At 62.4% G+C, this 13439-nt stretch overlaps 1 protein-coding gene across 1 annotated transcript in view; it reads right to left on the bottom strand.

Moving 5' to 3' along the window:
- Positions 1 to 481: 481 nt before the first annotated feature.
- The window catches only part of GABRD (gamma-aminobutyric acid type A receptor subunit delta), a 378620-nt gene continuing 365662 nt past the window's right edge, over positions 482 to 13439 (bottom strand). Inside the window, exons 2-10 of the mRNA XM_050786155.1 lie at positions 11789 to 11920; positions 6248 to 6360; positions 5922 to 5989; positions 5586 to 5806; positions 3684 to 3766; positions 3028 to 3165; positions 1965 to 2120; positions 1467 to 1684; positions 482 to 1247 (exon numbers count right to left, since the gene is read on the bottom strand). Of these exons, the coding sequence (XP_050642112.1) occupies positions 948 to 1247; positions 1467 to 1684; positions 1965 to 2120; positions 3028 to 3165; positions 3684 to 3766; positions 5586 to 5806; positions 5922 to 5989; positions 6248 to 6360; positions 11789 to 11856 (1365 nt within the window). The 5' untranslated portion in view covers positions 11857 to 11920 and the 3' untranslated portion in view covers positions 482 to 947. The remainder of the gene's footprint in view (positions 1248 to 1466; positions 1685 to 1964; positions 2121 to 3027; positions 3166 to 3683; positions 3767 to 5585; positions 5807 to 5921; positions 5990 to 6247; positions 6361 to 11788; positions 11921 to 13439) is intronic.

Raw genomic sequence — 13439 nt, 5'->3', positions numbered from 1 at the left:
TGGGATCCAGCCCCTGAGCCCCTGTGTCCCTGAGTCTCTGTCCCCAAGTCTGGTGTTGAGCCCCAGGATCTCAGGAAGGGACCTCAAAAGCTCCAGGCTTTGGGACCGGCGACCCCGAGCTCACTCCCCGACACTGTGGTGCAGGCTCCTGCCTCACGCCCCTGGAGAAAACGGCCTCATCACAGCACAGGGACATAGATGAAGAGACCCAGTGCCTGAAGCCAGCATCACAAAAACCGGTTCCTCACTTCCTGAAGCCCTTCCCTCGAAGCCTGCCCTGCTGACAAGGACAGCCTCCTTCCCGGGACCTCGACCCACTGTTTCCGCTGGGCAAGGCGTGTGTTCAACCCTGAGTGTTCTCTGGGCTTCCACAATCAGCTCCACCCAGACCCCGCCCGGGAAGCCTGCAGCTGGAGAAGGGTGTTCCGGGCAGCTAGGGTGGGCTCTAGGCACCCCGGGAGCGAAGCGCGGCACAGCGAGAGAGAACGAAGCGGCCCCCAGGCCAAGGCTTTATTTCATGCTGGGGCCAGACAGATTTCACCAACACCTTCACTGCTCACCAGATGGACGTCCGCTCCCACCTCCTCCCACGCTCCGATCCCCGTCCCGCACAGCAGAGACCTAGAAACCAGGATCACTTTCTGAGCCTAAAAATCCGCGGCTCCCTCAAGGGCCCAGACCCCAGCCTGGCTCAGTCTCTCGGTCAGACCCTCTGCTCCTTCATCTGTGCGGGTCTCGCGCTGCCTACTGGAGAGCCCCAGGCTGGCCTTTCGGGTGAGGTCAGAGCTCAGGGAGGCCGAGGCTTCCTCTTGTTTTCCGTGGCCGACTGTCATCCCACTTTGAAACACGCAGAGAGGGAAGGTGGACCAAGGGCTCTTTCTCCCAGGAAGTTTCTGGGCAGCCACCACCGGGCGCCAGGACAAGCGAGGGTGGCCTGAGTCCTGCGCTCACATGGCGTACGCCGCCCAGTAGATGACATTGACGGCCGCGAATGCCGCAGGGAACACAGCGCGGGCGTAAATGTCAATGGTGTCTGCGTCGATGGGCCTGAGCCGGGCGCGGATGCCCCCCTGGCCTCCCGAGCGGGCTGCCCCCTCCTTCTTCATCTCCCCCGTCTCCACCCCCACCGACCTGTAGGAGCCCATCAGGTTCCCTGGGACGCGGCGCTGCCGGCGGGAGATGGCCAGTTCCTGCGTGACGCCGGCAGCAGAGAGGGAGAAGAGGACGATGGCGTTCCTCACGTCCATCTGCACGGGGGCCAGTGGGGGAGACAGGGCTGAGCGCTGGGGTGCAACTCCCAGGGCCCTGGACCACAGGTGCTCCCATGCAGGGCCCCGCCTGAGCCAGCAGCTCCAGCCCCCCACGCTCAGGGAGCACAGCTGGGACCCACAGTGGGCTGGAGCAGCTGAGGGGTCTTCGTTGGGGCCCCCAGCAGTGCTGTCCCTGGTTCAGTCCCAGGCCCTCACCTCTGCCCTCGGCCTGGAGACCTTGACCTTGGCCTTGGCCTTCTGCTTCTTCCTGTAGTCGGCATTGAAGTGCGCGAAGGCGTACTCCACCAGGGCGGCAAACACGAAGACGTAGCAGATCCAGAAGTAGACATCCAGTGCCTTGATGGCCGATGCCCGTGGCAGGGAGGAGCGGGCACTGACCATGAGCGTGGTCATCGTCAGCACCGTGGTGATGCCTGCTGGGCACAGGTGGTACCATCATTGTAGCCCTGCCCTCATGCCGTCCCACCCCCAGCCTTGGTGCCTGTGACCCACGGATAAGGGTCCGCTGCCCCCCACCCCCATGCCCACCCCAGGGAGCAGGTCCTGCTCCCCTGACCCGGCCTGGCCCAGTTGGCCATTGCCCCAGGACAGCTGGCATGGTCCGGAGGCCAGTGCTGGGCCCCCAGCTGAGGGATGAGAAGTCCTGCTCCCCAGGACGGATCTTCCAGCCCCCTCGGAGCATCGGCCCCGTACCTAGAGACACCCTGGCGGGCACCGCCGCCTGGCTAATCCAGAAGGAGACCCAGGACATGGCGACCAGCAGGACGGAGGGCATGTAGGACTGGATGATGTACACGCCGCGGTTCCTCCGCAGGTGAAAGTGCAGGCTGAGCCGCGGGAACTGGCCGGCTGCCGGGACAGCCACCGTCAGCGCCCCCGTCCCTGCCCAGCCCAGCCCAACCGTGGGACTCAGGGGCGGCAGGGCTTGGCAGCTACGGGGCCCACAGCAGGGCTCAGAAGAGAGACTTAGACCCCTGCCCTCCCCACCAACCACGTGGCCTGAAATGTCTGGGGGTCTCCGGCCCTAGGTCTGGCCACAGGACAGGCTGGTCCTGAGCAGTGTAACCCAGAGGAGAAGGAGAGAGGCTGAGGCTGCTGCTGGCCTCACGTTTGCTGGACTGACCCTGAGGGACCCTCGCAGCCAATGGGGAGGGCGCACTCCTTTCTCTCCTAACACTCCTGCAGGCACAGCCAGGCTCTGGAAGGAGCTGGCACTGGGCTCACCCGCTCTGGATGACTGGGGACGGGGAGCGTAGGGGTGGGAAAGTGAAGCTGGGAGACAAGGTAGACAAGGAAAGCTTGGCCCCTGAGCCCTGCAGACCTGGGGCTAAGAGAGCTCCCCACACCCTCACGTTTCCGGTAAACCTGGAGTGCTGGGAAGAGAGAGGACCGGGGAGTGAGATGGGAAGGGCTGACCCACGTCCATACGATGGCAGGCCTGGCGGCCCTGGTGTGGGTGTAGCTGGTGCCAATGAGCAAGTTCCTAAGGCAGGAGCGTCCCAGCTGCATCCCCAGGGGCCCTGAGGGCCTGCGGGTGGCTTGGCGAAAAAGCATGAAAACCACAAGCGGGCACGTGCGGAAGGGGCGGGGGGCACACACGGAAGGGGTGGCGGGCACACGCGGAAGGGGCGGCGGGCACACGTGGAAGGGGCGGCGGGCACACGCGGAAGGGGTGGCGGGCACACGCGGAAGGGGCGGCGGGCACACACGGAAGGGGCGGCGGGCACACGCGGAAGGGGCGGCAGGCACACGTTACCGGACTTGAAGTTCATCAGCTCCGTGGTGAAGCGGTAGCTGGTGATGGTGAACTGCGCCAGCTGCAGTTTGTCCAGACCGTGGATGTGCTCCTGGCTCTCCGACCAGTAGTAGACAATGTCCTCCGATGAGTAACCGTCTGCAGGAAAAGCACACAGGTGGGCGGCAGAGCCTGGTCCTGCCCCGGGAGCCCTGGCAGGAGCACTCTGTCCACACAGGAAGCCTGCAGGGAGCTGACACCATCATGATGGGGACCGAGCAGGACCCCAGCCAGGAGCGAGGAGGCCTTCAGCTCTGGGACCATGTCGGGCTCCTCTGGGCAGGTGGAAGGGACACAGATGGGGCCACCATCGTCAGGTGACACACAGGGGCTGCAGCACTGGCTTAACGACACCAATCCGTGTCATGTCTGGGCTCCACGGCCCGGCTCCTCAGGCATGGACGGACCCACAGGCCAGACTGCTCCAGGCCTTCCGGCCTCTTCTCCTCCTGCCCAGGCTTCTTGCTCATGCAGAAGCTGGTTTGGTGCTTTCCTGCACCCTGTGCCGGACCAGCCTTGTCCGGGCCCTGGGCTGACAGTCTGAGCCCCCATCCACTGCTGGAGAAGCCAGCATGGCCCTCGAGAGAAGCCCCTGCCCGCCTTGCGTGCCCACTCACAGCTCTCCAGCTCCAGCATGCACTCCTGCTCATCCATGGGATATTTGGCCAGGTCCATGTCGCAGGCCACAGTGGAGGTGATTCTGCCAAGACAAGCATGGCGGTGAGGCCTTGGGGGCGAGGCCAGCCCTCCCAGAAGCCTGGCAGTTCCCCTGTAGAGATGCCCGCTGAGTACCAGGGGCTGCCTGGAGCCCGAGCTACTTCTCAGGCTGTGTTTGTCAGTTGCCCAGAATCCAGGTAAACCTGAAAACTGCCCAACTTCAGAGACGCTTGCAAGTCTTCATTTAGGACTATCAAGAACTGGATTTCATTCATTCTCTTCAAAACGCTTGGCTATTTAACTGGGCTGGGGGCCTACGGGGCAGGGGACAGCCTGAACACCCAGGCCCTGGCCTGAGCGATGGCTGGGGAACACACAGGAATAGGCCCAGAGTCGCCATGCGCTTGATTTTCTAGGAGAGGTCACATATTTGAATTCTTATGTAAAATATCCTGATTTTTTTGTTTGTTTATGAGACAGGGTCTCACTCTGTCACCCAAGCTGGAGTGCAGTGGTGCAATCTTGATTCACTACAGCCTCAACCCCCTGGGCTCACGTGATCCTCCCACCTCACCCTCCCAAGTAGCTGAGACCACAGGTGCGCACCACCAAGCCCAGCTAATATTTTTTATTATTTTTGTAGAGGCAGAATCTCCCTGTGTTGCCCAGGCTGGTCTCGAACTCCCAGGCTGAGGTGATCCTCTCACCTCAGCCTCCAAAAAGTGTTGGGATTACAAGGGTGACCCACTGCACCCGGCTGCCTCCTGATTTTTTTTTTTTTTTTTTTTTTTTTTTTTTTTTGAGACAGAGTGATGTCACCAGGCTGGAGTGCAGTTGTGCAATCTCGACTCACTGCAACCTCCGCCTCCCGGGTTCAAGTGACTCTCCTGCCTCAGCCTCCCGAGTAGCTGGGATTACAGGCACCCACCACCACACCCAGCTAATATTTTGTATTTTTAGTAGAGACTGGTTTTCACCATGTTGGCCAGGATGGTCTCGATCTCTTGACCTCGTGATCCACCCACCTCGGTCTCCCAAAGTGCTGGGATCACAGGTGTGAGCCACTGCGGGCGGCCACATGCCTCTTGATTTTTTTAAGTGTTGCGAGCTAATTCCATTTTTGAGAGGCATGTGTCTGAAAACAGGCTTTCAAACGAATGTGCGCACACACGTTCATAGCAGTGTTTTCACATTCACCAACGCAGGAAGCCACCCAGGCGCCCCTCGGCAGATGGATGGAAGGCAGGTGCAGCACGTCCCTGCCATGGGCTACTGCCCGGCTGTGAAGAAGAAGGCACCCCGGACTCCAGCTTCAGCAGGGGTGAACCCTGAGGACACGGTGCTGAGTACGAAGCCGGAGTCATAAACGGTCCCACACACAGCGTGTGATTCCCTGTCGGCGAAATGTTTCTGTCTGACCAGATCCACAGAGACAGAAAGCAAACGGGTGGCTGCTGGGGCTCCAGGGGGGGCGGGGTGGAGAGCACCTACTCCGTGGCTGGGTCTCCTTTTGGGGTCCTGAAATGTTTTGGACCAGACAGAGGTGGGGTTGCACAACAGGGCGAATCTGCCAAATGCCACTGCATTGTTCACTTTACAAAGGTTAATTTTATTCCACCCCATTTTAAAAACCAAAAGGCACTGTGTTGGCCAAAAAGCCACATCTGCCGGCTTCCTGTCGGCGACCTTGGAGCGTGGATGTTTCCCCAGCAGCTGCAGGGATATAAATAACTGCGCAGCTTCTGCCCCCCCAGCTCCTGGCAGCAGGAACCGCTCGAGCTTTTCCAAGCCTTGGAGCGTCCAGGCGCCGACATGGGCCCGGGCAGGCTGTCCCCCAGGGCCCCGGTGGGCGGCCCGCTCACCGGATGCTGTACAGGATCACGCCGTCGGGCTGCAGCCGGATGAGCTTGTTCTCCACTGTCACGTCATGGAACCAGGCCGACTTGGCGTTCACGATGAAGGTGTCGGGCAGCCAGAGCTTGTCCACGAAGCGGCTGTCCAGGCCCAGGGTCTCATTGGTGTGGTTGTAGGAGAGCCTGCTGTCCCGCCAGCTCTGGTGCAGGAACACCGTCATGGTGTACTCCTGTGGAGGCGGCACAGGGGCCGGGGTCAGCCTCGCTCCACCCCCAGGGGCATGCAGCCCAGAGCAGAGGCTGTGGGCACCCACCATGCCTGAGGCAGAGGCTTGTGGCACCTACCATGTTGGCCTCTGAGATGTGGTCGATGCTGGCCACCTCCAGAGCGAGGGCCACATTCACGGGAGGCCCTGCGAGGAAGGAGAAGAACTAAGAAGGGCTGAGGCCAGCCCAGCACGGGAGCCAGGGAGTCACAGGCAGTCAGCCATCATGGCCCGAGAAGTTGCACCTCCCTGGCTGTCTCTGTAGGAGCCTGGCTCTGATGGAGCCCCCGGGGGAGAGCCAGGCTTCCCTGCCCAGAGCGCAGCCCGTAGCCCAGTGGGCCACACAGCCACGGCCTAGCCCGGGCCCCAGTGGCTCCTGCCTGCCGGGCCTGGGCCGCCCCTCACCTCCAATGCCAGGCCGAAAGTTGCGGGCATAGCCGGCTATCAGCCCATCCAGGTTGGGGAGCCAGGAGATCTCCAGGTTGGAGCCCACGTAGTCGCCAATGTCATTCATCGCTCTGCGGATGCAAGGCCACTGGTCAGACAGGCCAGGACTTAATTTAATTCCACTGAGCCCGGGTCCTCTCCTGGGGATGCAGCACTGTTCTGGGCACCTGGGCCAGGGTGTGGGGGGCCACTGTGGGAGCCCTTGCAGACAGGGGCCTGGACAGTCCCCGAGGCTCCGGCTGGACACAGGGAATCCTGGGAGGTCCTCAGCCTCTTCCACCGGCCCTGACCTGGCTTCCTCCTCTGACCTCGGTGCCCACTCTGCTCTCCTGGCTTTGCGGGAGGTGGCCCTGGAGAGGGACAGAGCCCCCCAGTGTGGGCCAAGCTCCCAGGTTAACAGCCTCCCTCCTCAACCAGCCCACAGAGGCTGGCCTGGGGGTCTCCACCCCAGGGTCCCTCACCAAAGAGGCCTCCCTGTCGGCTTTTGAGGGCGAAGCTTCCCCCGTTAGATGGTTTAGAGAAGAGGAATGTGAAGAAGAGGCAAGATGCAGGGACAGGAAGAGGACAGGGCCCCAAAACCCAGACCCACAGCCTCCTATTCTCTGTCTCCTCCCAGGAAGGCCTAGGGTGAGGCCCAGGTCCCCAGATGGCCATGTGTTTCTGGGGTTTAACTCGACCTCGGAGCAGCTCGGGGCAGCCAGCAGGGCCATGGGGGCGCTCAGGCTTGAGGGAGGTGTCTCCTCCCTATACACACCGTGCTGCCAGAGCCCGGAGCACCCCAGCACCCCCGGCCCCCATCTGCTCACCTGCACTGGGTTGAACAGTGTCCGCAAAATGTACATCCACCCAGAGCCTCAGAATATGAGCTTATTTGGGAATAAGGTCTTTGCAGAGGTAATTAGTTAAGATGAGGCCATACTGGATCGGGTGGGCCCTAAACCCAAGGCCTGGTGTCCTTAGAAGGGAAGAGGGAAGAAGCTGGTGACTGTGCAGGCAGAGATTGGGGTGAGGTATCCACAGGCCAAGGGAGGCCAGGGTTTCCAGCCACCGCCGGAGCTGGAGACAGGCTGGGGACAGAGGTTCCCTCAGAGCCTCCAGGGGAACCAGCCCCACCCACACCTTGATTTCAGGCTCCTGGCCTCCCGAGCTGCGAGAGAATAAGAGTCCGTTGTTTCAAGCCGTCCATTTCCTGGCGATTGTCACACCTGTCCTCCTGCACACAGGGCGGGGATTGGTCCCAGGGCTGGGGCCTTGAGATTAACCTCCCTGTATTCTTGGAATCATTTCTATCCAAGGGGGTGGCAGAGTGGCTTCAGACATGGCCTCCAGGTCACCAGGCCCCTGAGCCTGGCCCAAGCCCTCCCAGAGAGATGAGGGGTCAGGGCCTGAGTCAGCAGCCTCCGCCTCAACAAGCCTAGAGACAGATTTGACCCCAGTTCAGACACAGCCTTGAGCGGGTGCCGCATGCTGGGCCACTCCACAGGCCACCAAGAGCAGAGCACAGTCCCAGGCCTCCTCCACGCCTGGTTCCCCAGGACCCAGCTGATGGCCCCTCCCCTCCTCACAGTGGGGGCACAGTCGTTGGCCTCCTGCTCCCTCAGAGACTGCGACCTGGGCTCGAGGCACCCCTCCACGCTGCCTGTCTGGCGCAGTCAAGCTGAGGCCGGGCCACCAGCCCCACCCCGTGCAGCCCCCTCCCAGCACCCCGCACAGCGCACCTGCAGCCCACTCTGCTTGTCTGCCTCTCCAGCTCCAGCCCCCTTGAGTCCTTGGCTTCCCAAGGGAGGGGCAAGTGGGTCTGGTGCTTCAGGCTAAGTCCTGCCGGGGAGCTGCAGGGGCGGCTCCAAATCTTAAACCCACAGTTGCGGAGAAACACTGGGAAGGACGCAGGGAGGCAGACACTCTCCCTGCCTCGCCCTACGTCCAGCCTCAACCCTGCTCCACACACTTTATCCTCAGGTGTGTCCTGGGGCCCCCGAAGACCACCGGGGTTTGGGAGGCAGCAGCAGGTGGGGGCTCAGGCCCTCTCCCTTTCCTTCAGAACCACTTTTCTTCTTGTTTTACATACTGACCTTTCAAAGATTTTGACTTTGAACCAAACGTTCCTTAGCTAACGAGATTTTGCCAACCCCAATCTGTCCTGGGCGACCGTGGTGGCCCAACTCTGGCAGGAGGAGACACCTGAAGGCAGCGTCCAGGGCTGCTATACATCCGGACCCACAACTCCGCACCCACTGGACCCCCAGAGTGGCCCGGCGCTGGGCTAAGGAGGGGCAAGCACTTTGGTAACAAAGGATAAGATGGAATCGAATTAAGTCCTGGCCAATTAAAAATGCAAATGGAAGCCACCCTGAAGGTCAGACGCAAAGGGATCTGAATGAGGCTTTATTTTTGGACCTGCCCAGCTGCCATCTAGCCTGCCTGGAATGAGGCCATAGGAGACACCGTCCTTCCTGGGCCACGTCTCTTGCCCATCTCAGGGTGGTGGCACGTGTGGGGGGCATGAAGGCAAGACCAAGAGCAGCCCCTCCATGAAGCTCACCTGGAGGCACCTATGTCGTCTCTTGGGGGCGAGAAGGAAGCAGGCTCCCACCCCCACGCCATTTCTCACCTAGGAGAGCGGCCGGTGGTTTTCCCACTGTGAACAGATGGGAAGGGCCAGCGTGTGGGGGCATGTGCTTCATGCCAGACTCTGGGGTCTGGAGGCCCCCCACTTCCTCAGGTCAGGATGTACAGGGCAGGCAGAGCTAGCGGGGGCTGGGGGGACACAGCCTGCACCAGGGGAGTTCGACACAGGTGGGGACGTCCTGACTCCGGTACGTCATGGAGATCTCGGGAGAGGGCTGCTGCCTCACCTGGTGGCCCTGCGGCCCAGTGGTGGCCTGAGCTTGGGGTTTCCTTTGGGTGGATGGACAGAGAGGCTCAGGGCCATACACCAGGCTCCAAGTCTACGCTCGGATTTAGGACTCCAAACTCAGGGGGCAGAGTGGGCGCCATGAAGACATGGCAGCTTCCCCCTCAGGTTGCTCTCCCTGGGTCACCTGGCCTCCTGCCCTCCTGGCCCCACTGAAAAACAAACCCATCCCTGTCACTTGTCTGTGCCCTGGGGACAGACAGGGAAGGTAGGTGTAGCTGGGAGCCTCCCCCTCCAGGCTCCTCCACGGCGCACACCCAACCCACATATCCCACAGCTCTGCTTTTAGAGCAGCACAAGCCTCCCAGCATTGCAGTTACCAAGGCAAAGAGGAGCACCGCCACCAGCGCACCGCGAGCTGGCACAGTAGGAGCCGCAGCACAGCTTCTCCAGGGAGACGGAGGTGCCGGCAGCCCGGGAGGGCCACCCACGCGGGCACACAGTCGGCAAGCTCAGTGCCTGCCGCGTGCATGGGTCTTCACACTTCGGGCCGACCCACGGCCGCCACACTCCTTTCCTATCCCACCCAGCCTTTCCCATGAGGAGCTGCTGCGATGGGGACCTGGGGTAATGGCCAGAATGGGTCCCACTGACATCCGATACGGCTCCAGGACGAGGACCCGGAGACTGAGGGAAGGGAGGGCGACTGTCCTGGTTTCTGGAGCGGAGGGGCACAGCCACGGATGCAAGGAGAGGCTCTTCATGGACAGCACCCCGCTAAGTCTGAAGGTGGCCCCTAGGGCTGAGCTGGCAGGTGCTTCCACCCTCCAGGCCTGGCCCTAGACGCCAAGAGCAGGAGGTTGAGCCCAGCACATGTGTGTGTGTGGACAGAATGACCTCAAAAGAGAGGCTGTAGCGTGCAGCCAGGTGGTCACTGTTTTTAACCAGAGAGCTAGAGGGGAACACAGTGAGGCAGTGCACCTCTCACCAGGCAAGGTGTGCTCCCCAACAGCACCCTTCTTCCAGGGATGGGAGTGACCGCAGGCCCAGAGGGCCCCACTCCTGGCTGGGCCGCGGCCTTCCAGCTCTCCTGCCCGGGGAAACAGCCACAGAACCCCTTCCCCAACAGCCCAGGAACCAGATGCAGGCTAGGATTAAGGATCTTCAGATTTTAGAAAAGGGAAATGGTGGACACAGAGGCTGGGGCTGGGGGCAGCCTGGAGAATTTCCCGGCGAGAAGTGTACATAAATAGGTCCAGAGGTAGGATTAACAAAGATGAGAAGAGTCTCGTGTCCGTGCAGGACGGGACTTGCCGCCAACTGAGTTCTGGTGTCAAACTTGGGCTAAAACTTTGGGGTTTCAGAGCCGTCTAGATTTCAGCCTCTTGGCTAAGTGGCTGTGGGCCTGGGCTGGCAGCTGGCCGCATGTCTCCAGCACTGCATCTACGACTGTGCCCGAGGCTTTGTCCTTCCTCTCACCTTGAAGGAAGGGAAGGACAAGGGGAGAAAGGCCCACTGGGATTGATGGAAAAACAAAGCTCTTCCCAGGACAGGGGCTGCTTAGATCCAGAGGCAGCGCTGACCCTGTGGTCTCCTGATGGGCACACGGCTGCTGCTGGACCCAAGCCTTCTGGGCTCTGTCCCCCGCACCTCCAACAGGAAAACTCTGACACGCTGCCCCGTGTGGGGTGCTGCCACCTCTACTGCGGTCAGCCACCTCTATGTCTGCATCTTCATGGTCTCTGGGATCCCGAATGCTGGGGGACAGCTTCTTGCTGTTTCTTCTGCAGTCTTTGCACTGAGGTGATTTTCAAAGACGCCCCTGAATGTCCTCTCGTTACTCCTAGGGAAGGCAGCCAGGCCCAGTGGTGGGGCCAAGTTGCCTGGGTGGCTGTGGAACCCATTTCAGATCCCCAAAGAGGAGGGGGTGGAGGGACTGTAGGCCAGAGAGGGCTCCAGCCCTGGGGGGCCTCCTTCTAAGCCTCTTCCTTCTCTGGGGAGCCCCTCCCAAAATAGTTAAGAAATCCACCATCTCTTTTCTGTGGCCAGGGGTACCTGGCCGCCGTCCACCTGCACACACTCAGGAGTTCTGTCCACGCCATTTGAAACGGGCTCTGAAAGGAGACCCTGGAGGCCGGGCCCACCCTCCACAGCGACACAGCCTCCTCCGTCCGTCCCAGACCCGCCGGCTGGGGAAGCTCATTCGGGGAACGGGGAACCGCTCCCCCGGCAAAGGGAGCAGCCTCCCCGCACCGAGTTCTCGGGTCTTTCCTTTCCTCAAGGCACCGGCCGGGCAGGGACCCGCGAGTGCCGCGGACCCGGGGACCCTCCACGCGCGCCACGGAGCCGGGGAAACCGGGAGGCTACGACGCTCTTGTCCCGCCCGGGTTCAGCACCAGGACGGCGGACAGCACCGGGCGGTGGCGGCCAGCGCGGGGGTCGCCGCGTCCCGAGCCCAAGGGCAGCGTCGGGGCGAGTCCAGCAAGGGGCCCGCGGCGCGAGACCCCGGGGAGGGAGGATGCGGGGCCCCCAGACTTGGGGTCCGGGGCCCGGGGCTCGCGCCGGCCGCTCTCCCAGCCGCTATCTCGGGCCGACGCCGGCCCCCCACCGCCCCCGACCGCGCGCCGCGGACCCCGCCCGCTCACCTGGTGCCGCGGAGCAGCTGCGCGCAGAGGAGCAGGAGCGGGGCCAGCAGCGGGGCGGGCGCGTCCATGGCCGCGGCGGGCTCGGGACGGGGTCCGCGCAAACTTGGCTCGCGGCGGCCGCACAGGCGGCACAGGCGGGCGGGAGCTGAGCGAGCGCGGCGCGGGCGCGAGGGGGCGGACGGAGCGCGGAGACCGCCCCGAGCCCGCCCCAGCCCGCCGCTCCCCGCAGCCCGGCCCCGCCCGCCGCTCCCCTCTCCTGCCCCCACCCGCCGCTCCTCTCCCCTCCCTTCCCCGTCTTCTCCTCTCCCCTCCCCTCCCCACCCCCGCTCGCCGCTCCCCTCCCCGCTCCCCTCCCCCCCTCCTCCCCCTTCCCGGTCCCCTCCGCTCTCCCCACCTCCCCCGTCCCCCTCCCCCAGCCGCGCCCCCTCCCTCCCGGGCAGCTCTCCGCGGCCGGGGTCTGGCTCTCCGGGACCGCTGCCCTCACGCGCCGCAGACGGGACCCTCCGCGTGTCTTCATGGGAGGGGACCGTGGCACAAGCCCCGCGTGGACACCGTGGTCCACGGGCGCGACAGAACCTCGTCCCGAGGCGGTTTGTGGGGGGTCGCAGGTCTGCGTGGCCGGTTCCGGCTGCGCTGGCCGGGGGTAGGGAGGGAGCCAGTCCCTGCTGCTGTCCGGAGAGAGACCTCCACCAGCGGCTGCTTCCAAAACCCTCCTGCCTTCGCCAGAGCCAGGGCGAGGCGACTTTGGGAGCAAGTCCCGGTCCCTGGGGACCCTCGACGGGGGCGGGGACAGGAAAAGCAGGTGGGGGCTGTGCCGCAGGTCGCAGTTCTGACTCTCCACACCTCTCAGGGCCCCAGGCCCGCCCTGCACACCCCTAGGATCTGGGAAAGGGAAGGCCTCACGCTCTCCTGCTTTGGATCTTTTGAACATAAAGTTGCGCTGCCGTTTCCTGAAGAGGCTGCTCACAAACTTTAATCATTGTTATGTCAGTTATTCACTTCTGGGCTCGCGATGTCGCTGACAGTACAGTGAAGCCCTCATGAAAACACTTAAACATGCCGAAGCTGTCCCCGAGGCTGCTTGCTTCTGGATGAAGGGCCCTGGTGGCACAGGGGCAGGCGGAGGAAAGTGCAGAGAGGGATTTGCTGTGGAATTTCCAGCCCAATCCCTACTGTGGGAAATGGAAGAATGAGGCTGGTTCCACCTTGCTTTATTTTATTTTATTTTTCGAGATGGAGTCTTGCTCTGGTGCCCAGGCTGGAGTGCAATGGCACAGTCTCGGCTCACTGCAACCTCCACCTCCCAAATTCAAGCAAATCTCCTGCCTCAGCCTCCCAAGTAGCTGGGACTACAGGCACCTGCCATCACGCCCGGATATTTTTTGTATTTTTAGTATAGATGGGGTTTCACCATGTTGGCCAGGCTGGTCTTGAACTTCTAACCTCATGATTCACCCGCCTCGGCCCCCCAAAGTGCTGGGATTACAGGCATGAGCCACCGCGCCCAGCCGCAGCCTGCTTCCTTAAATCCAGGAACGGGGCTGTAATAAGCCCAACGGGCTCAGCTCCAAGGCCCCCTTCCTGGCTGCTCACTGGTCACTGCCGAGAGGGGTCCTTTGGGTACAGAGGCACTGACCTCCCTGTGTTCCCG

The sequence above is a fragment of the Macaca thibetana genome, chromosome 1 (assembly GCF_024542745.1).
Source record: "Macaca thibetana thibetana isolate TM-01 chromosome 1, ASM2454274v1, whole genome shotgun sequence".
In the NCBI taxonomy this organism is placed as follows: Eukaryota; Metazoa; Chordata; class Mammalia; order Primates; family Cercopithecidae; genus Macaca; species Macaca thibetana.
This window is presented reverse-complemented; position numbering and strand designations above follow the sequence as displayed.